Raw genomic sequence first — 23,448 nt, 5'->3', positions numbered from 1 at the left:
TTATCTGTTACCCCTCTCTGACTAACATCACCCCTCCTCCACCACCTTACCCTAAGGATCGCCATGCCCAGATCTTCCTCTGTTGGTTTCAAATCGTGCATTTGCTGCCCCCGTGTTTGTCGAGGTCACAATTTCCATTACTCTCCTCCCTTTCCACCAACTTCCCCTCCTAGCCCTTGTTCCTAGTCTCCTGTACTCCAGTCCCCTCACCCCATTCCAGTCCAGCCATCCTAACAAAACCTGACGATTCACAAATCTCATCCTGGAGATATGGATTTCCTGCTCCTGGGACAGTTCTCAAGGAATGCAAGATGGTGGCAAACCAAGTCAGCCTTGTTAGGTGACAGAATCCCTTTTCCATGATCAGATCCTGGTTATCTTACCACTATGTGTTTTTTGCCTTTACCCCCATATTGTTGATCCTCTTCAGATGTCAGAGACATTCTAACAATTTCTCTGCAGAGTTTGTCATGCTCTCAACAGAGCTCTGAGGATTGAGCCTCTCAGTCAGCTGCTTCTACCAGAATGGGAAAGGTTGCAAAATCTAGAAGGCAAGAATCTGTCCAGATCCTACCCAGGTGAGAGCATCAGATGAACAGATAATACTTTTTAAAATGCTCTTTCCAAACTAATATCTAGATTCAATACTGTCTCCATCAAAATCCCAACAGATGTTTTGAGGGAATCACACAAACTAAAATGTATATGCAAATACATAGGGTCATAAATATACAAGACTCTCTCCTAAGAAGACAGTCTTCCCTACCAGATATCAGAACTTGTTACAGACATTATAGTGATCAAGATAGTGCAGTGCTCTTGCAAACACAGACAAATAATCAAATGGCATAGAAGAGAGTCCAGAAGCAGACTCACACTTATATGGACACTTTCTTTAAGACCAAAGTAGCACAGCAGAACAGTGAGGATAGGACTGTCTTTTCAATAAATTGGTGCTGAGTCATTAGATATTCATTCGAAGAAAAAAAATATTTAAGCTAGATTCTTACACCACACTCACAAATCATTTTCTCATAGATCCTAGGTCTAAATGTGAAAGGCTAAAAACAATCTTCTAGAATTGTTCTGCCCATGGCTGGCTGTGGAGTACTTGAGATGTGCTATGAAGTATAAAATTTGTGCTGAATTTTAAACACTGTCAGAAATGTAAAGTATTTCAATCATTTGTATATTCAAACTTTGAAATAATTATTTGGGTAGCTTGAGTTAAATAACACATTGTTAAATTTATAGGGGGTTTTTGGTTTCTTTGTTTTTGAGACAGTCTCACTCTGTCACCCAGACTGGAGTGCAGTGGCGTGATCATGGCTCACTGCAATCTTGGTCTCCTGGGCTCAAGCAATCCTCCAGCCTCAGCCTCCCAAGCACTAAGACTACAGGTATGCACCACCATGCCTAGTTAATCTTTTTAATTTTCATTTTTATTTTCATAGAGATGAGGTTTCACTATGTTGCCCAGTATGGTCCCAAACTCCTGACCTCAAGCAATTCTCCCACCTCAGGCTCCTAAAGCATTGAGATTACAGGCATGAGCTACCATGCTTCATCTCTAGCATTAGTTTTATTTGATTCTTTTTGCTCTATTAATGTGGATACTATAACATTTTAAAATTATGTGTGCCTCTGTTCATATTTTTATTGGACAGCACTGATCTAAAAGGTAATCCAACTCTAACAGGTTCATTGCCTGATGCACAGCAAGTCATTATGCCAAAACATCAAGTTGCAGCAGAGAAAGGGGTTTCATCCTAGGGTCACTGGACCAAGAGATGGTAAGAACCTCAAATCCATTTCCCTGAGAAGTTTGAAGCGAAGTAAGCCAAAGCATGGAGATCACGGATTGGTTGAAGAGTGAAGGATGAAGTCATGGAACAGGGAGATGAAGAAGCTTTATTCTCATGCTGACCCCTTTCCTCTGTGGGTCTTCAAACTGGTTGCTGGAATTTGAGATCTGAAAAACATGTTAAGTGATCCTTAAAAGTCTCACGATTTTAATGTCTGAGAGCCTATATAGGAACACTGGAAATGTACATCCATTCTGAAACAGTCTTATGACCCTAATGTCATAAATCCTACTATAGAAACAATGAGGATGCAAACAGTCAATATCGAGTGACTTTTAGTAACAGGAAGTGGGCAAAGTGCAGCTCAATTAATGTTTATCTTTTTTTAAATTTAATTTTATTTTATCTTTGAGTCAGTCTCGCTCTGTCACCCAGGCTGGAGTGCAATGCTCACAACCACCCCAGCATCGACCCGCTGGGCTCATGCAATCCTTCCACCTCAGCCTTCCAAGTAGCCAGAACTACAGGCATGCACCACTACATCCAGTTATTTTTTTAATATGTTTATATTGTAGAGACAAGGTCTCACCAAGTTGCCCAGGCTGGTCTTAAACCCCTGGGCTCAGGCAATCCTCTTGCCTTGGCCTCCCAAAGTGCTGGGATTATAGGGCTGAGCCACCATGTCTGGCCTCAATTAATGTTTAATTATAACTATATTTCTGCCTAGAATCCAGCATGTAATTTTTGATAACCCTGTGGGGACAGTTTCACTAATATAGAAAAATATCTTTAGGACATCAAATTAGAAAAAGATGTCTTCCATGACATTTTAAAAACACTAACCATAAAGAAAAAGATTCCTATGTTTGGCCACATGTAAATATTGGTGTCTAAACACACCATTGAGAAATTAAAAGGCAAGCCATACAGAAGGAAAGTAAATTTGCAGCACATGCAAGTCTCAAAATAATATATTAAGAACTCCAACAAACTGACAAAGAAAGATAAACAATCTTTGGAAAAACATGTTGAACACTGTCTTCCAGACCTAAACACATTTGCATAAACACACACATTTGAATGAATGATATACATAGTGGAGAAAAGCACTGACTTTAGAGTCAGTGTTTAGATGCTCACTGAAACCAGGGCGGCTTTTTTCTCCATGCTAGAACTTTGTTTCCTTTAAAATAAACTATAAGGTATATAGAGGATTTAAATTTATACAAAGTTAATTGGTGGTTTCCAGGGGCTAGGGAAGGTGGGAGATTGGTCTCACACAATGTGAATATACTTACTAATATATTGTATACTTAAATATGTCTAAGAAGGTAAATTTTACATTGTGCGTACTTTACCACAATTGTATTTTAATTACAATTAAAATAATAAAACTATAAAGTTCATCACATTACTTCAATTAGGAAAGGTTATTCTGTCTATATTATCACATTGGTGGTCTTAGCCACAGTGAGCAGAGATGAAACCTCCATTTTTGTGTGAGATAGACAAAGAGGGTCTTGATTCTGGGGATCTACTTAAAAGTTAGAGAGGTGCCGGGCTCGGTGGCTCAGCCTGTAATCCCGCGCCTTTGGGAGGCTGAGGTGAGTGGATTGCCTGAGCCTGCGGGTTCAAGACCCGCCTGGGCAACTTGGCGAGACCTCATCTCTACAATAAATTAAAAAATTAGCCGGGTGTGGTAGCACACGCCTGTAATTCTGGCTACTTGGAAGGCTGAGGGGGAGGGATTGCCGGAGCCCAGCAGGTCGAGGCTGTGGTGGCCGGGAGCAGCCACTTGCACTCCAGTCTGGGCAACAGAGTGAGACTCCAACTCAAAAAAAAAGTTAGAGAGGTTTCTGATTCCTTCCAAAATCTTTTTTAGTAAATGACTGGCCAACGTGAAGTCCAATCCTATGTCCATAACTTCCTGGGTTGGTCCCTTAACCAGAAGCCCTTACCTGGCAGTATCCAGGAGCAATTCTAATACCAGGCTGGGGGACCTGAGGAGTTGGGGGCAGGTGAGTCGAGGGCAGGAAGGAGGCAGGGCGCATAATAAGATCCTGTTTAGGAGGGTGCAGGGTGGAATGGATCCAGGCAGGAGCATGTGTGGCCAAGAGTGAGATCTACAGCCGCAGTGCTGGACACAGGAGCACTGTTATCTGGAGATGGTAGGGGACACCGTTTCCTGGAGTCAACAGAAGGCTCAGGACAGCGGGACAAAGACACTGAGAGAGGCTGGACCAAACAAGCAACGCCAAGGCCACGGCAGGACACCTGAGGAGCAAGACGATCCCAGGTGAGGTCCATCAGAACCAGATCTTGTGGGAACTGTACCTCAAGGAGCTTCAAACCCCGAAACTCTACACACAGTATCACGTGAATTCCCTCCGCAAGGATGAGGGGCGCAGGGATGGAGGAAAGGCAAGGGCTGGGAGGGTACCTCGAGAAGGAGGAGGCCTGGGAGCTGCGGGAAGGGGGATGCAGGTCCCAGAAAAGGACAAGATGCTTTCCCTAGCACTAGCCCCTTTCATAGAATCACAGCAGAATATTACAAAATGTACTCAGTCATAATTATTGAATATGAATATGAATAATGAATCGATTATCTGATGATTGTTAAAATCAGAAGGAAGATTTTTTGAAGTGGGGAAACTACAGTGAAAGGCATAGGGATTTTGCAGTGAGGGAGACAGATTGGGCTCAACTCTGATTACTGAATGGCCAAGAGGGAATTTATAGCCAAGAAGCAAAGTGGGGTTCAGTAAAGGAAAATTGCTAGGAGGATACATCAAGGTTAGAGGCAGATACTGACTAAACTTCAATTGTCAAGTTTCTTGCTGAAGGCAGGCCAATGGGATCAGAAATCGCCTGGGGGATGGTGCAGGACGAGGAATCCAAGCAAGATATCAGGGGCAATCACATATTGAAGTGGAGGGTTCTGGTTAAACTGACTTCATGAGATTTTCTTATAATTGGACAAATGCAGAGTCCCAAAGTCAAGTCTAGCTGAAAAGTTTAGTTGAAAAATTTTACTCAGGGAGCCTGAGTAAAATTTCGACAAGGAGAGAATCTTTGTCAGGAGAGAAGAAGAGTCATAAAGGAAGGAGGGTTTGGGTGAAGAAGAAATCACCTAAGTTGGCAATTTGGAAAAATATTACACAGCACAAGTAAATTAACTCGCCATTCTTTGTTTTATTAAAGAGTAAAGACCTTGCCCACATGAGTGCAAAGTGTACGTGTGGAAACAGTGTATCTTTGACCCTTGTTGCCATCTCATGACAGGCTCACATGACAGGAAGGACAAGTGCAGCTGGCCCAGCCAGGCCTTCCCTGTTCAGATCCTCCTAGGCTTTGCAGATCCCAGACTGCATGTTCCCCCAGATCAATGATCACTTTGGAGTGGCGGGGTCTACAAATACTCCATGCTTGTACATCCCTATAAACCTGGGTCAATGCCACCAAATGGCACTGCTGGCATAGAAAGGAAGTGTACCCCCCCAAAAATAGGTCCAGATGTGTGCAACCAGAAGAGGAATTAAGCTGGACTTGCAGCATGATGTGGTTAGTGGAAGCAGAGGCTTGGTCAGCTCCAATTTGAAGCTCCCTTCCCCCTGAAAAGACCTCATTCTGGAAAGGGAGAGGACCTCCAGCCTCAATACTGGGACACTGGGGAAGCCACACTGCATGAGCTGCTCTCAGCCTCATGTCTCCTGCTATTATTTTGTGGAAATATATCCTCTAAGTGAATTGCACAGTGTAGCTTCTATAAGATGTATGTGTCACCGTGTTCACTTTTACTCATTTATCCGTGTGATTCAGCAAATGCATTCCTTCTTTCAATAAATATGTATAGAACAGCCAGTGTGCACTGGATGGTTGCTAGGTGCCAGGGACTAAGGCAGGTACAGCACCTCCCCTCAGAGCTTGCATCTAGTGGGAAGAGCCCACAGGTGGTCTCCAAGGCAGACAGTGGGGGTGTGTAACTTTGCGTAGCTCATCCTTCTTCAGCCTCACACTTCCAATGTCCCTGTGTCATTTTCAATTCACAATGCAGCCACACATCAGGAGAGCAGGGCCTGATTTCAGTCCAGAACCATGGACTCCAAACCCTGGTCCTCCTGTATCCCCCTCTCTAGGTCAGCCCAGAGTACCTTAACCATAGGCTGAACTTTAGAGTCTACAATAACACCATTCTGTGCAAAGGCTAAAAGCTGGCGCTTGAGAGATGATTGCCACAAGTAGCTAGCATCCCCGTGAAGGAGTTCGTCCCTGGACTTAATGACCTAAGTATGTATGGCCCAGATAAATAAATATTGAAGACCAGTATTACTTTACTTTCCTACTCGAGTCCTACTTTCTCATTTCTGCCCAAGACTATTGATTCAAATCCTTTTCTTGTACATCAATGTGAGAAATCAGGGCAAGGATGGCAGGCTCAGTGCATATAATCATCTTGCTGACTTTGTGACACCAATAAAGGACAATAAAAGGATATTATTTTTTATTTAAATGTATATTTTAAAAACACCCCACAATTTAAAATAAAAAATGTTTAAATTTAAAAAAATATGGAACGCTTCACAAATGTATGTGTCATGTCAGGGACCATGCTAATCTTCTCTGTATTTTTTCCAATTTTAGTAGAGTAGGTCTCCTACATATGAATGAGTTCCATTCCAAGAGTGCATTCGTAAGCCCAATCTGTTCATAAGTCCAACAAAGTTAGTCTAGGTACCCAACTAACACAATTGGCTATATAGTGCTGTACTGTAATATGTTTATAGTACTTTTCACACAAATAGTACATTTAAAAAGTACTATAAAGCACACAACAGCACAACCACTTGTAGAGGATGTGCACACATGACAATGTACACTAGACATATGAACTAACTTTTGTGATTGGACATGCAAACACATGTTCACGTATTTGAAAGTTAACAACTTGAAGGTTCATATGTAAGGAATTTACTGTATATGTGCTGCCAAAGCAAGCACAATGAAGGGATCTTTTTTAAAGGTATCAGCCCAAAACAAAGAGAATGACAGGTAAACATTAGCAGTCAAGAAAGACATATTTAGGTGATAGAAAGCTGACGGAGTGGTAGAAATTAGAAAATGCAAGCTGATGGGATGCTTCTGAGCACAGCCCAGGCCTTGCAGAACTCTGGAGATTCAGGACTGAGACAGGGTGGGGTGTGAAGCAGAGAACTGAAGTGGGTATTGGTAGAAAGCCTGCAGGTAGTCCCACTCACACACTCCAGTGGCCAGATGTACAAATTTCTCCCACACAAGAGGCTGGAGGTTTATTTTTGGAGAAATGAGAGAAGCCCAGGCTTAGGGACATTAAAACACAGGGTAGGAGCCAGGGATGGGATGGAACACATGAAAATCTACAACAAAAGGCTGAAGCCCTAGACCACACGCCCACCCACATGTACATTGCATTTTTAGCCCAAGAGATGGAGTGTTCCCCTCAAAAAAAAAATAGAACAGCTCTAAAGACACCCACATAGCATCACTTGAGGGCCCTGTAAGGAAAGAACCAGCGAAGTCAGTTTCCCCTTCCAGTCATTCCTCCTAAACCTCCTCCTGTTGAGTTGCCATGGGCTTAAGAGATTCTGCTCACTTTCACAGCCAGTGTCTCATCTCTGCACTGCCACCTGGGCCACAGACCTCCACAAGGTGAGCAAACGACTAGGTGGGGCTGTGTGAGCAGGAATCTGGCCTCCTGCACCCTAAGGTGCAGCACTTACCTGAGGAAAGGGCAGAAGATGTGAGGGATCTGTTACCATCTGTTCCTCATAGAGCTATGGAGGAATACCAAGGTTAAAAAAAGGTGAGAAGTTCAGGAATCCTTACGGAAGAGCCAGCAGGTGATACTTTGCACACGTATCTGAAAAGTGCATGCAGGCAGTCCTTATTTTGCACAATCGTGCAGGACTATTAAAAATGTCCTGCCTGCTAAATCCATGCAAAGCAATCATAACCATCATTGGGAAAACATTACAATTGTTCTGTGACCTTTGAAATTTTTTGTTAGTCTTTTTAAGATGTTAGAAACAAAACGGAAGTACACCATGAAAACAAATTCTTGTGAAAGCTTCCAGAGAGATGAATGAGAACAAGAATGACCCCAGATTTCTCAATGGCAACGCAGGAGGTCAATGTTCTAAGGGGAAACTCATCCCAGCCAAATTAAAGGCAGTTTCAGAAAAGAGATAAAGTTTCTCTCTCATATTTCCTTTCTAGGAAGATACTAGACTATGGTACACAGCAGGCCAGGTGTGGTGGCTCATGCCTACGATCCCACACTTTGGGAGGCTAAGGTGGGAGGATTACTGGAGCCCATAAGTTCGAGACCATCCCAGGCAATATAGCAAGACCTTGTCTCTACAAAAAAATAGAAAAAATTAGCCAGGTGTGGTAGCATGTGCCCACAGTCCCGACTACTCACGAGACTGAGGCGGAAGTCTTGCCTGAGCCCAGCAGGTCCAGGCTGCAGTGAGCTATGATTGTGCCACTACCTTCCAGGAGGCTGGGTGACAGAGCAAGACTTCAAAAGCTAAGACAGGAAACATGCGATCCTGGAAATGATGATGCCAACCTAGATGGTCTAGATAAGAGACAAAGGGACAGTGGTGTAGATCTAGGCTGCAGCAGCAAAATGCTAATGTAGATAAAATGATGAAGCACCCGTAAAGGACTAAGGATATAGAAGGAAAATCAGGTGACGATTAACTCAAGGAAAGCCAAAAGCTGTAATACAAAGAAAATCTTACCATGATACATCATGCTTTAAAGAGATTAATCATGATTTTACAACTTAGAGGAAGAGGAAGAAAGGGAGATCTAAGTGCTCACTTATCATAAAATTAAGGCAATTTAGAATCAATGGCTAAAGTAGCATCAACTAAAACATTACTTAGGCTGGGCTCGGTGGCTCAGCTTATAATCCCGCACCTTTGGGAGGCTGAGGTGAGTGGATTGCATGAGCCCGCAGGTTCGAGACCCGCCTGGGCAGCAAGACCTCATCTCTACAATAAATCAAAAAATCAGCCGGGCGTGGTAGCGCGCGCCTGTAATTCTGGCTACTCGGAAGTCTGAGGCGGAAGGATCGCCGGAGCCCAGCAGGTCGAGGCTGCGGTGGCCGGGAGCGGCCACTGCACTCCAGTCTGGGTGACAGAGTGAGACTCCAACTCAAAAAAAATAATAATAATAAAAATAAATAAGAATAAAAATAAATAAAAAACTAAAATATTACTTAGTATGCAAAGTAACTGTTAGATCTTTTAGTACTGAGTTTTTAACCAAAGGTATATGTTCCTTTGATAATTTTTTGTTTATTGAAAGAATTTTTTTTTTTACAAAATGACACAACAGAAGGGATTCAACCATAGGTAAAATTGAAAGTCTTCATCTCTTTTTCTTGATTCTTTGTATGCAAAGATGCTATTTAGCGTGATCTGCTCTTCATCTTCTCTCTTGTGCGTTTTCCAGGTCTCTTCTACAGAAAGAGAAATATCATCATAGTCACCTAGCAGCCTTCTGCCCCAGGGTGAGGACACCCAGAAAGGCAGAGGGTGGGCTTGGGGGTAGAAGAGGGAGATGAGCCTGCCCCCCACCTGGGCACCCTGATCACTTACATTTGATCCTTTCTTGCCAGGCCTCTTGAGGCCCCTGCCATGAGCTGTCTTGGCTCGGAAGCTAGATACGTCATCATAGCTCTCTCGAGTGTTCCACTTTGAGCCTTTCTTCTTTCCACCAAAACCAAACTTCTGGTTTTTATACCGTCGTTTAGCACTGGGCCTGGAAAAAGTAGTCCTACAGGTTACCCGCAGCAGTAAAACTTGATGAATCTAATGGCCTGTCTGACAATGCCCTTGGTTTCTTTCCTGCTGTCAAAGCCCCACAGGCACTATTGTGACTCAGAACCTCATCCTTAGTCCTGCAGTCTTATGCAGCAAGCTCATGTAGCTCATCTATTTACAGTTCTAACCAAGGCAGGAAAACAAAGAGGCAGGAAAGGCTCTACATTTATCACATGACTCACTGCCATCTTTGGAAAGCTTAACTAAATCTAGCCATATCCTCTCAGTTGTTTCTATTCCTCTCAAGGGTGTACACATGCAGTTAATGTTCAGATATAATATAATGTAGACATCCCACAGGAATCTCAAATTCAGCATCTCCACATTCACGTCGCATCCCTTGCTGGATGACTTCCTGTCCATATGCCCTGACTCCAGGTGGGTGCTGCTACCACCCACGCAGCCACCCAGCATAAGCACCCAGGAGTCAGCCTTGACTCTTTTTTCACTCTCTACACCTAATTCCATTACTGAGTCCTGCAAACTGAACCTCTTAAATATTTCTTCAATCCATTTTCTCTTCTCCTTGCCTTACCACTTTCAATACATTATCACTGCTTATCTAAACTTTTTCAATAGCCCCTCATCTATTTTCCTACTTCCATTAAGTACATCATTTACACAAGCACCACAGGAATCTTTTTAAAAATATGAATATAACCTGTTCATTATTGTGCTTACCAACAATGAGTGTCTCCACTCTGCCCAAGCTCCTCAACAAGGATAACCAATAGCCCAGGTCTCCCCCAGCCACACTGCACCCCTTATTACCTCCCACTGTACTCCCAGTGACACCAAATGCTTGCTGTTCCTCACACACAACCCTGACAATTCACATCTCTATGCCTTTGCACATTCAAGTTCTTCCTATTTCCCGAAACTACCTTCTCTTTTATTCTTCTGGTTAACTCTTACTCATACTTCAACTATTCTCAGGTGAGACTCTCCTCCAGGAAGCCATCCCCAACCATGCCAGGTATTTCTTTTCTTTTCTTTTTTGAGTTGGAGTCTCACTCTGCTGCCCAGGCTGGAGTGCCATGGCACACTCATGGTCCAGTGTCAACCTGCTGGGAACCGGCAATACTTCCACCTCAGCCTTCCAAGTAGCTGGAATTACAGGCACACGCTACCACACCCAGCTAATTATTTATTGTAGAGACAAGTTGCCCAGGCTGGTCTCAAACCCGTGGGCTCAGGCAATCCACTCACCTCAGCCTCCCAAAGTGCTGGGATTGCAGGCTGAGTCACTGATCCCGGCCTCTGCCAGGTATTTCTACAATGTGCCTCCATACTACCCCAAATGTCTCTATCACAGTTCTTACTATAATATATGGAAATTGTCATTTCCCCTAGGCCTGATGTTCAGGTATGCAGAAAGGGGGATTAGAAAGAACAGTAATAGCCAACATTATCCCTTTTAATCTTTATGATACTCAGCCAGATACTATGCCCTCATCTTACTAGATGAGGCAATTAACATTAGAAAGGTACAGTAACTTCTCAAAGCCACTCTCCTATGGCAGAGTCAGGATCCGAATCCTAGGTCTGTACTCCCAACCATCACACTGTGTGATGGGAAATCAACTTTTACTCAGCCTTCATTTAAAATGTTCCAGATACTTAAAAGTACCTTTTTTTACTCTTCAAAGACTGATATGGCTAAAGAGATCCATCACACAGCACTAAAAGTCTTAGCCCCAGGCGGTAGCTGTACTCTCTGGACTCTGGAGGCTGCTCCTATGGAGGTGCCCACCATCCTCATGACCTGTGGGCCCACTACACACCACACAACCAAACAACCCAGAACGCTTCTCACCCCTTCTTCATCTGCCGGCCTTTAGTTCCTGTCTTCGTGCCTCGAGCCACAGGTTTCTGATCTCCCTCAAGGAAATCCAGTTTATCAGAGAAGCCTATGAGAGAAGTACTTTGATCAGCATTATTATATTTTAATAAGAAAAACTGAACCCTCCAAATGAGACTGCTATTTGCTACATTGATTTGAAGAGGCACATTTCTCCTCACACCACTCGCAAAACTTAGGTCCAATATTTCCACATCATCAAGAAGGTACTAAAGCACTATGCATTCAACTTTAAGGGGCCTGATACCCACCTGGTTTCCTACATCCTTCACAGAGAAAAAGACTGACCTTTTTGATATTTCTTAATGGCATTCATCATATGTGCTTTCTCCCGCTGCCTCTTCTGCAGAACCTCTGTTTGCACCTGTGATGTGGACACAAGGACAGTTACACCCATTCCAAGCAAGTACTCCACATGTCTACTTTTTCATAACACCGTGATTAATACCACTATCATTTAACCCTTACTGTGTGCCAATAATAAGGTTAAGGACTCTAAGTACATTCTCAGTTCATGTTCCTAAAAAAATCTATGAAGTTAAAATTCGTATTATCCCTAAACTGAAGTACAAAGAAATGAACTTCCCAAGTCACATGGAAAATGCATAGCTGAGCCAGGCACAGTGGCTCATGCTTGTAATCCCAGCACTTTGGGAGGTGGAGGCAAGAGAACTGCCTGAACCCAGGAGTTCAACACCAACCTAGGCAACTTGGTGAGACCTTGTCTCTACAATAACAAAATCAAAAAAGTTAGCTGGGTGCGTGCCTGTGATTCCAGCTACTTCGAAGGCTAAGATGGAAAGATCACCTGAGCCCTGGAGGTCAAGGCTGCAGTGGCCATGGCTATGATTGTGCCACTGTACCCTAGCCTGGGCAACAGATTGAGACTCTGACTCAAAAAAAAAGAAAATGCACAGCTGAGATTCACACACAGGCAGTCTGACTCCAAAGCCTGCATGCACTCTTACCCCAATACACAATCCGGCCTACAAACCATAGCAAATCATGTTTAGGCCTACGTGCAACTTAACCCATTAATTATTTTTTAGCAGATTAAATATTTAACCCACTGTTACTAGGTATGAGAGTACCAAAAGAAAAGAGAAAAAACAATCTTCCCAAAAAACACAAAAGAAAACAGCTTTATTATCAACAACTCAAAAAAATAACAGCTGCTGGAGAGGGTGTGGTGAAAAGGGAACACTTCTACACTGTTGGTGGGAGTGTAAACTAGTGCAACCTCTGTGGAAAGCAGTGTGGCGATCCCTAAAAGCTCTAAAAATCGACCTTCCATATGACCCCGCAGTCCCCCTACTGGGAATATACCCTGAAGACCTCAGATCACTCTATAAAAAAGATACCTGCACACGTATGTTTATCGCAGCGTTGTTCACAATAGCAAGAACCTGGAAACAACCATGCTGCCCATCAAAAGAGGACTGGATTTAAAAAATGTGGTACATATACACGATGGAATACTACGCAGCCATAAAAAAGAACAAAATCATGAATTTCGCAGCAACCTGGATGGAACTAGAGTCTATAATACTGAGTGACCTCTCACAGAAACAAAGATCCGAGTATCACATGTTCTCACTCATATAATGGACCTGGAACATCCAACGTAATACTATAATAAAATGACTGACGGTACTGGGAAACTATGGGGGGGAGGGGGATGGGATTAACAGTCGCAAATACCTGTCTGGGGATGGGGAAACACCTCTTATCAACAGGGTGCCTGAATGAAATGTAATTGTACACCTAACCCTTAACTGTACCCCACAAAATCATAATAAAAAATATTGATTAAAAAAAAAAAAAGAAAACAGCTTTAAGGATAAAAGGAAACACAATATTCTAACACAGGGTTTCTCGATCTCAACACTACTGATATTTTGGACAGGATAATTTTTTGTTCACAATGGGGGCTTGGCCTCCATTGCAGGATATTTAGCAGTGTCCCTCTACCCACTAAATGTCAGTGGCACCCTCTTTCCCAAAACGTGACAACCAAAAATGTCACAGGCAGTGACAAATGTCCATTGGTGGGGGCAAATTCACTCCCAATTAAGAACCTCCGTCCTAATATTTCCTCAAATTAGAAACAGTGAGCCAAAGGCCGAATTGAGTTTTTCTTTGATTTGGTAAATGAAAGAAACTAATTAAACTAATTGCTGGTGTCTTTGAGATGATTTTAGCCATCCACCCCCAGATCAGAGAAACAATAAATCTGTAGCAGACATTATACAGATGGCAGGATGCTAGTCTATTCTTACTCTGCTTGGGGGGAAATAGGAAAATGATCCCAAATGTGGACAACAGTTCTGAGCCCAGATTACAAATTCTTATATCCAAATGTTGACAGTCTTAACATCCACACCAATCCTCTTCACATGCATTTCTCCCACAGCCCTAACTTTAAAACCTACCATCTTCTTTCTTAGATGACCATGAAATAAAAAAGGACAAATCAAGACTAGTTTCATGGTATGCCTGATCTGGTTTTACCTTAGAACATGAACATTCTTAGTTCAAGCACACTGGTGCCATTATTTTCTTTCAGATTGAATGATAATCATTAGTATAATTTCAGGGATTGACAATCATGTAGGCCAGTGAATCACAAACCAGGATTCATACCACAAGAAGCTTTTGGGGAAACAGATTCCCAAAGAATCTGAAGCCTAGAAATCCATTTTGAAAAATTTCCCCTGATAATTTTGCTGTAGGTCAGGTTTGGAAACCACTGATGTAGACTCAAGTCTTCAGTGTATTGATGTGAAAACTTAAGGCCAGATAGGTGACTGGCTTGCCTGCAGTCACACTAATACTAGTGACGCCCTGGTGTCTGAGTAAGGATGTGCTCACGAATACCAACACACACACTCCACTGTGAGATAATAATCACGGGGCTACACACAGGGTATGGGACCAAATCAGACCACCACAATCTCATCTGACATATACACTCTGGTCTCATCCTATTCCCTTCACACTCTTCTTCTCACCTTCTTTCCATATTTCCTAAGCGCTCGCAGTTGCTTAGCCTTTTCAGACTTCTCCATGGCAGCTTGTTTAGTCTGCAGTTTCTGTCGAATCTAAAATGCAAAATGTTGTCAGTTTATATCATTTGAATCTGAGATGGCTACCATTTAGGACACACTTAACAGGAAACAGATATTTCCATTTCTGCAAACTGAGAAATTGTACAGCACCTATTCTAACCTCTGGATTTTACACATGAGGATACAGAGGCCCAAAGGCTGATCACTTTGTGCAAAGTACTAAAAGTGTCAGGAGTGAAGCCAGAGGTTGAAAACCACCTTTCTACTCCCAGTGTGCTGTCTGTTCCAGTATATAAAACTGTCTAATTGCAGTCCAAAAAGAAGACTAACTTCTTTTCCTTTCTACTGCCTTACTGAGGCAAAACCAGCATGCAGCCAAAGTGCCCTTTTCTAATATATCACATGCACAATAACTCAGGCAGATATCAGGTACCTAGCCTTTCCATCAAACACACACACTTCAGGAAAAGGATGAGAAATTATCTGTGTGAACTTCTAGAGATTTCAGTGAGAAGTTGTACAGAGATATGTGTGGACTCATCTCTAGATTAGCTTCCATGAGAACCACCAAAACAAGAGCTTCCTAAAATCTAGCTTGAGACCCAAGTGTACCACTTAGATAAAGTTGTCCCTTGTTATCCATTGGGGATTGCTTTCAGAACTGCCCCAGACTCCAAAATCTACAGATGCTCAAGTCTCTTACATAAAATGTTGTAGTAATTGCATATAACCTACACACATCCTCCCCATACTTTATATCTTCTCTAAAGTACTTATAATACCTTATATAATGCTGGTACATCATTCTCATGTATCCAATGCAGTTCTCTGCACATGGCAAATTCAAGTTTTCTTTTTGCAACTTTGTACATTTTTTCCCCCAAATTATTTGATCTGAGGTTGGGTGAATTCACGTATGTGGAACCCATGGGTCTAGAAGGCTGACTATATCACGGATTACATGTTGGCAATTCTTTTCCACTCAAAGTTAAATGAGGACCTAGCTCTACTTAACTCTAAATTGTACCAAATCCAAGCCATAAATAAATCCCTCGTTTGTATAAAAGAGATAACTGAGTTCTAGAGAAAAGTAATTGTCTACAAGTTCTAGAAATGCCACTGACAATAGCAGGATAAGAATGCTATCTTCTCTGCACACCATGCCATGACACCAGCTAGGAAATGCCAAGGACCATTTCACCTTGGGGACCACACTTCTCACAGTATTTTTCCTCTCTTGAATTGTTCATATTAGGAAAATGTCACTCTTACATGTTGCTAATAGGCATGACTCTAAAATAGACAATCTCTGGAAAAGATAATAGCTGTCCTCTGACAACAGGCTCCCCATTACTGGGCTTCTACCTATATTTATAAGCCAAATGAATATATTTAAGTCCAAAGCCTTGACTTTCCAGAGGAAAATTTTCTTGTTTCTTACCTTCTGCATCTGCTGATCAGACTTGGCCATTTCTGCAAAATAATCAGTGGGCCGCTTAGTAGGAACTTTGAGCTGATAGAGGCGGGGTAATACTGCAAGCACGGCGGCCTGGGCTTGGCGGTAGCTGAGATTGTAGGACAAAATGTGAAATGAGGTGAGACAGGGAGGCTTTACATTTCTTCTCACTGCCTCTCATGAGTTACCCAAGGTCAGAAGGACCCTCAACATCTGGCCTCCACTAACAAGAATAAACAAAGAAAAAATGTAATAAAAAGTCACAAATTTGGCATCTAGGAGAAATTTAGCTGTACACCACTTTTTAAAAGGGGAAGAGATGTGGTTAAAAATAAATTAGTAGTTTAAAAGTATGACCATTTTAAAGGTACCATTAACACAAAGTAATGTCAATTATGGATTCTTATGTAATCACTAAAGAAAGTCAACACAAGAACCTTCCCTAAGCAATGTTTTGTTCTAATAACTGAATGTACACACAAAGAAACATTAACAGTTAATGTTTCATAATAGCCTACAAATGGGATTTGGAATCATGACTATGGACCAAGATCTCTGCTCTCAACTAGTAAGAATCTCCTAGCTCTTCTTACCCAAAAGAAGCCATCCTCCCCACTTCTAGGCTTATTCTGCAGAGTGCAGGCTCACAACTTTCCCGTCTACCCTGCTCTCCTTCACAAGGACCCTTAATTTCCCCAACATTTGTAAAAAAAAAAAAAAAAAACATACAAACTCATCTCCCGCCGGAAGTCGTCTTCTGGATCAACTCCTCTCTGCTCTTTGTTCTGAGTTGCTGGAGCCTCAGATCCACTGGTCTCCGGCACCGGATCCAGGGTCACGTCTAGCCTTTCAACCCACTCCAGATCCCGCTTGAACTCAGCCAAACATTGCTTCAGGCCATTCTAGAAAATTCAGAAACTGAGCTCATAAGAGAACCCTGAGTGAGTTTGTCTTTCCAATTCCCAAGGTGCTAGGCCAACGGACAAAACGCTAACGCCCAATACCCAGACAGGTAATTGACCATCTTGGCAAGGTGCAGGTTGCGTCTTTGCTGGGACAAGAATTGGTCTCCCAAGCACAACAGTGGCTGGTGCACATGCCATCTCTGGGTACCCTCGACCCAGCGCCCGAACTCACCACGTCGTTCACGGCCTTCTTCGGCCCCTCTAGCACGACATTGAGGCCTGGCTTCAAAAGCCCTCGGGAAAACGCATCCTGCAACTGTAGGACACATCGCGGTCAGTACCAGAGTAAAGTTCCCTCTCCTGCGCCGAGCCCCGCGAGCTCGGCTGACACCTACCTCTCTGTCTGTGACCAAAGAATCCTCAGAATCCGACTCTGAACCTGAGAGCGGGGGAGTGTCCATGTCGCAGCACTTTCGTGCAACACTCACAAAAAGAAGAGGGGTAACTTGAGGCCGGTGTAGCTAGCAGAGGGCGGCCCTCGCGGCGACTGCCTGCACTCAGCCCCCTACTCTCACGCCGCGACAGCACGTGGAGCCGAGATGCACTAGTGCCAACAACTCACAGCTACTACTCAACTTTTTGATAGGGTACTTCCGCTTCCGGTCGCGGACTCATACTTCCGGTTTTCCGTTGCTATAGGAACTGTTCCAGCCTTTGAAAGTGTCCGGGTTGTCTGGGATCAGCCGGGATAGTACCTCTGGATACGTGCGTGGTTTGGTGACTCAAAGAGAAGAAGTGAAAGGTGGAGGGGGGAACCTGGGGTCTTCGGGAGCTGGAAACTGCGAGGGAGCAAAAGAAAGGGGAGAGGAAAGAGCCGTGGGGGTTGGGGGACGCGGAGGAGGACTCGAGGGACAGAGGGCAGGGGTGTGTCCTGCGGGATGAGGACGGGGCGGGGCGTGTTCTGAGGCGGGGAGGGGCGTGTACCGGGGCGAGGAGGGGCGTGTCCTGAAGCGGGGCGATGCGCTTCTCCACTCTAGAGCTGCGCCCAGTCTTTAGCAAAATTCTTTGACAGGAGACCATGTCGACCGTGGTGGCTCAGTCGCTGCATGTTTTTGGTCTTCGATCCCACGTGGCAAACAATGTCTTCTTCTTCGATGAACAGATCATTATATTTCCTGCAGGAAATCACTGTGTGAAATACAATGTGGATCAGAAATGGCAAAAATTCATTCCAGGTAACATTCCATCCTGACACATATATTAGCCATATGTGCCACATATAACTCCATAATCCCAACATGACAATTGGAAGGAAAGTTTTTGGACAGTTTGAATATACGTTGTATATATGCATACACACAGTGTAGGTTTTATTTTCATTTTTTGTCCTCCTAGGGATTCTTCGAGATTCCTAGATCAAAAGGATAGGAATCTTTCAATGATTCTAGAAAATTTTTAACAACTGTCACTTTGACTATAGTATCTTTTTTGTTCTGTTGTCTCCTTTTGGAACTCCAGACCATCTCAACTCCATCTTCCTTGGATTTTTTTTCTTTTTTCCTTTTTTTTCCCCCTTTTTGTTTTAGAGACAGGGTCTCTCTCTGTTGCCCTGGCTGGAATGCAGTGGCACAATCATAGCTTACTGCAGGCTTAAACTCCTGGCCTCAAGTGATCCTCCTGCCTCAGGCTCCTGAGAAGCTGGAATTACAGGTGCACACTACCACACCCTGCTTCCATGTTTTTTTTCTCTTATTTGGATTTTTCATTTCTTAGCCTCTCTGTGTTGCTGCATTTTAGATAATTACTTTAGATTTATATCTTAGTTCACTGATTCTCTTTTCAGCTGCATCTAATCTACTGTTTAACATATCCATTGAAATTTGAATTTCAGTTATTGTGTTCATATTCTCATGCTTCCTACCTGCATCACTTCTTTCCTGCTCTCAGCTCCAACTTATATCACTAGAGGTTTCATACATGTGTGCGCATGCACGCACACACACACGTGTGTGTGTGTGTATTTATCCTTCCAGCCCATATGTCCAAGTTCTACCCACATGTCCTATTAACAACCACACATCCTGTAAACCTATACTTCAGGCCAAGAATAGAGACAGACCTGGAAAGAAGCCAATGCTGGTCTTTTCAGCAGACTCAGATCCATTTGGGTAGGGAACTCCAGAGTCCTGGGTCCCTGTAACATGATCTAGAAGAGGCAGTGTAGACTCCAGGTGGCCCATAGATTCCACTTAATGGTACAGCCAAAGGAAAACCACAGCAGGGCACTCTAAAATATGAGCCCAACAAAGGATCCATGCTAGCCAAGTCTCAGGGTATTACTGGTGAAGTGAAAAATTCAAAGGTCATGAAAGTGAGAGATCTGGATTTGATCTGACTCTCCATTTCATAAGCTCATAGAACTTCGGTCTCTGTGTCTAAAAAATGGAGATAATTCTCGGCTTGCTCACCTCAGAATCATGATGAGGCTCAAGCTTATTCATTTGTTCATTCAACAAAAATTTAGCAAGTACTTCCTGTGTGTCACAACTCTGTCCTCATGGTGTTTCCATTCTAGTATGGAGAGTGACAATAAACAAAAAGTACAGTCTACATGTTAGATAGTGATTGATGCTGATTTTTTTTAAATGAAGCATGGAAGATGAAACTGCTGAGGAAGTGTGAAATTGTAGATAGAGTGGGTGGGGAAGACTCATAAGTAGTGATTTTAAGGCTGAGGGAAATGAAGGAACTGGCCGTGCTGCTGTGGGGGGGGGGCGGCAGCAAAGAGAATAGCAAAGGCTGAGTTAGGAGGTGCTTAGTGTGTTGGAGGAAGAGCAAGGAGACAATGTGGCTGGAGTGGAGGGAAGGGAGAAGCAAGAGGGGAGGCAAAGAGAAAATGAAGAGCAATACCACCTAGAGCCTTGCGTGTCATAAGCTCCTACTCTGTGAAATGAGAAGCCATGTGGTCCTGAGCAGTAATATGATCCAATTTATGTTTTCATGGGTTTATTCTGGCTACTGAAGAGAGACTAGATTTAAGGAGGGACAAGGGAGGAATCAGGGAGCTCAGCAGGGGTGATTGCTGTAACCCAGGTAAGAGAAAATGATGCTTAGAGCAAGGTGGAGGCAGGCAACTGGGATGGTAAGATCAAATCCTGGATGTATTTTGAAGGTAGAGGTGACAGATTTCCTCATGGATCCAATATGGAATGGAAGAGAAAAAAAAAAGCAAGGTTTTGGGCCTGGAGCAATGAGAAGGATGGAGTTGTTGCTGATTGGGATAGAAAAAGCTAAAGAAAGACCAGGTTAATTTTGGACATGAAGATTTAGGTGCCTGAGAAATATCTACATGGAGACGTTAAGTGAGCAGTTTGATTTCAGATCTGGAATCAAGGAACAAGGTCCAGGCTGGTGATGGGAATTTGAGGGTTATCAGCATAAAGTTGAAATTTAAAGCCCTTAGGATAAAATTCCCCTAGGGATGGATGTATTTATAAAAAGAAGAAGCTTAAAGAGTGAGCTCTGGGATACTCTTGCATTTAGTGCTGGAGAAATGAGGAAGAACAAGCAAAAGGGGCTTTGGAGGGGTAGCCAAAAAGATCAAAGGAAATTCATGTGAGAAATATTTCAAGGAGGAGAGAGTCATCAACTGGGTTAAAGCAATGTTGAAAGCATTTTACAAACTCTACAATCAGTCAACATATATTAAGCACCTGCTAGATAATAGGCACTGGTGATTGAATGAATAAATGAATGAGCAAGAAAGCCATAGCTCTGCCCTCCAGGAGCTTTCAGTATTGTAATAGAGAAAGGTGTGTATTCAAATGAGTAGGACAGTGCTGTCAGGTATGAGCCTGTCACAGAAGCACAATAGGAATCCATGAGCAGTGTTCCTTTTTCCCCTCTATGTAGTCTCATGCATGCATTTTAACTTCCCGCTATGACTTTTACCTCAAATCTGTATTTTCAGTCCCAACCTCTCCCTCTAGCTTTAGAATCATATGCAACTGCTGGGCCTCCTTACCCGAATGTTCCACAACACGTACCTCACACACAATATATCCAAGATTGAATTTATCATTTCCTTCTTTCTCTTTTTCTCTTTCCTTAAGACCCTACCTTGCTAGATATTCAAACACATGATAAAGGTATGATTACTGAAATAGTGTGGCCCTAGTATGAATATCCCAGAAACCTAATAATATGTATAAAAACATATAACTTTAACATAGCATAAAGATGACATTAGTGATTAGTCCTGAGACAACTAGGTAGGTGTTTGGAAAATGGAAATCTACTTAGATCCTCACATCAAACCTTTTGTCATCATGAATCCAAGATGGATTAAAGATTTAAGTGTAAAAATTTCAGACCATCGAAAACTAGAAGCAAACAAGCACAAATGAATACCATATATTTGGATGGGCTGTTTTAAGCAAAAGGGGATGGGCATACTCTTGACTATCAACCCTAACTTCCTCAGCCTATATTCCCTCATAAGTGCCCCACTACTTTTAGTCCCCTAAACCAGAATCCTAAATATTCATTCCTTGTTTCTCCCCCTCACCCAGGTAGTCACTAAATCCTCTTAGCATTTCTCTGATCTCCCCTTCTCTCCATTGCCTTTGCCCCTACTGCTACCATCACCTCTCACTTTTTGAAATAACCTGCTGCTGACTGGTCTCCTTCCCTCCAGGATCATCTCCCATATGACTGCCAGTGAGATCTACAACACACACATCTGACCCTTCCTAAATTTTTCATTGGTTTCCCAGGTGATGTCCAAACTCTTGTGCAAAGCCTTCAGTGATGCAGAGCCTGGGTTCTTCTCTCAGCAGCATTTACTCCCTGCAGCCCTTCTAGAGAGTTCCCATGTGCTGAGCATGCATACCTGCTAAGCAACTTGCTGCCTCTCTCCTTGGCTTGTTGTGAAGCAGCAGCATGGGGGCCCATCACCTTTTGCTTAAAACAGCCCATCCAAAAGATATGATTACAGAAATAGTGTGGTCCTAGTATGAATATTCCAGAAACCTAATAATATATATATAAATATATAACTTTAACATAGCATAAAGATGGCATTAGGGATTAGTCCTGAGACAACTAGGTAGGTATTTGTTGTGAAGCAGCATCAAGGGGGCCCATCACCTGGGGACCCATCACATCACTTTCTAGCACATCTTCCTTTGCCCCACTCATGCTCTCGGGTCTACATCCATGGGCCATTTATTCACCAGGCACAGTAGGCACGGTATCTAGGGCCCACAGTACTTTAAAGGGCCCAAGAAAGCATCTTAATTTTAACTTTTTTTTTTCTTTTTAAGTTGGAGTCTCACTCTGTTGCCCAGGCTGGAGTATAGTGGCACACTCATGGCCACTCCAGCATTGATCTGCTGGGCTCAAGCGATCCTTCCACCTCAGCCTTCCAAGTAGCCGGAACTACAGGCGCACACTACCACACCAGCTAATTTTTTTTTTTTACTGTAGAGATGAGGTCTCACCGAGTTGCCCGGGCTGGTCTAGAACCCGCGGACTCAGGCAATCCACTCGCCTCAGCCCCCCCAAAGTGCTGGAATTATAGGCTGAGCCACCGAGCCTGGCCAATTTTAACTTATTTTAAAATCAGAAAACAATGAATATAACCAAGAATGAATATATAATATTGAATCCAACCTGGTCTGTATTCCTCTTTATAGCAATGCAGTCATGAAGTATATGACTCTATATTTTAAAAATAATATTTACAAATGATTATACTTTAACATTTTAAATTTATTTTTACCATTTTTAATTTTTAACATTTTTTAATGAAGGATGGAGCCCATGAAAGCAAAAGTACCTAGGGCCCATTAAAATCACAATACAACCCTGATTGCATTTTCCAGATAAAATATTTTCACTTTAAATCTTTGCCTGAGGCTCTGCTTTCTAGAGAACCACAACTTTCATTTTCATGCTTATTACTTCATGGTTGCACAGTGACTACTATATATCCAGACATCACCTCTATATTCCAGGAAAAAGGGGATAGAATGCGTCTGTCCCTGGTTTTCAAGAAAACCTAAGCTTTATCATAAAGCCAAAGCATTAGATTTCTGCGTTCATCTCATGACCAGAATATCACATAGTTCACCTACTGTGAGGGAAGCTGAGGAATTCAGTAGTTGGCATCCTTGCCTCTGGAGTAAAAGAAGAGTGCTGTGTGCTGGCTACTCCAGGCATAAGACCTCTGTGATCTGACACAGTTCACCCCTTTACTCATTTTTGACCACTTCAACTCCCAGGCAGTGCTCCAGCAATGTACCACTGCTTGCGGTTCTCCCAGCTTGCTACACCTTTGCTCAAGCTCTTCCTGCCACTGCCTGCCCATCCCACCTCATCCTCCTTCAGGAATGGTCCTGACTTCTCCTTCCACTTCATTCTCAGAGATGCTTATCCTAGCATTTTTATCATATCCAGACAGAACTGTACCAAGGGACTGC

The 23,448-nt window shown here is 43.0% G+C and overlaps 2 protein-coding genes across 3 annotated transcripts in view; one reads left to right on the top strand and one right to left on the bottom strand.

Moving 5' to 3' along the window:
* Positions 1-9,101: 9,101 nt before the first annotated feature.
* EBNA1BP2 (EBNA1 binding protein 2) lies at positions 9,102-17,627 on the bottom strand. 2 transcript variants are annotated; one of them, XM_021712360.1, is made up of 10 exons: positions 17,585-17,601; positions 17,362-17,449; positions 17,199-17,282; positions 16,791-16,963; positions 16,047-16,170; positions 14,549-14,638; positions 11,826-11,901; positions 11,493-11,586; positions 9,452-9,614; positions 9,102-9,312 (listed from the first exon to the last, which is right to left on the bottom strand). In XM_021712360.1, the coding sequence occupies exons 2-10, from the start codon at positions 17,425-17,427 to the stop codon at positions 9,262-9,264; spliced, it is 921 nt and encodes a 306-aa protein (XP_021568035.1). In that variant the 5' UTR covers positions 17,428-17,449; positions 17,585-17,601; the 3' UTR covers positions 9,102-9,261. The 2 variants fall into 2 exon arrangements, with proteins under 2 accessions (XP_021568035.1, XP_008056282.1); XM_008058091.2 differs by having other exon boundaries at positions 17,362-17,627.
* A 14-nt stretch (positions 17,628-17,641) lies between these two features.
* CFAP57 (cilia and flagella associated protein 57) overlaps positions 17,642-23,448 on the top strand; it is a 75,955-nt gene continuing 70,148 nt past the window's right edge. Inside the window, exons 1-2 of the mRNA XM_008058089.1 lie at positions 17,642-17,768; positions 18,023-18,201. Coding sequence (XP_008056280.1) covers positions 18,045-18,201 — 157 coding nt within the window. The 5' untranslated portion in view covers positions 17,642-17,768; positions 18,023-18,044. The remainder of the gene's footprint in view (positions 17,769-18,022; positions 18,202-23,448) is intronic.

Source organism: Carlito syrichta, unplaced genomic scaffold (genome assembly GCF_000164805.1).
Source record: "Carlito syrichta isolate Samal-C Ts95f unplaced genomic scaffold, Tarsius_syrichta-2.0.1 Scaffold303210, whole genome shotgun sequence".
In the NCBI taxonomy this organism is placed as follows: domain Eukaryota; kingdom Metazoa; phylum Chordata; class Mammalia; order Primates; family Tarsiidae; genus Carlito; species Carlito syrichta.
This window is presented reverse-complemented; position numbering and strand designations above follow the sequence as displayed.

Bases quoted from the DNA above. Each gene is read 5' to 3' on its own strand.
- EBNA1BP2 (XM_008058091.2), bottom strand. From the start codon at position 17,427: ATGGACACTCCCCCGCTCTCAGGTTCAGAGTCGGATTCTGAGGATTCT. The intron at 14,639-16,046 runs GTAAGAAACAAG...TTTGCATTTTAG, and splicing joins CTGATCAGCAGATGCAGAAG to ATTCGACAGAAACTGCAGAC. The intron at 11,587-11,825 runs GTCAGTCTTTTT...CTTCTCTCATAG, and splicing joins CATTAAGAAATATCAAAAAG to GCTTCTCTGATAAACTGGAT.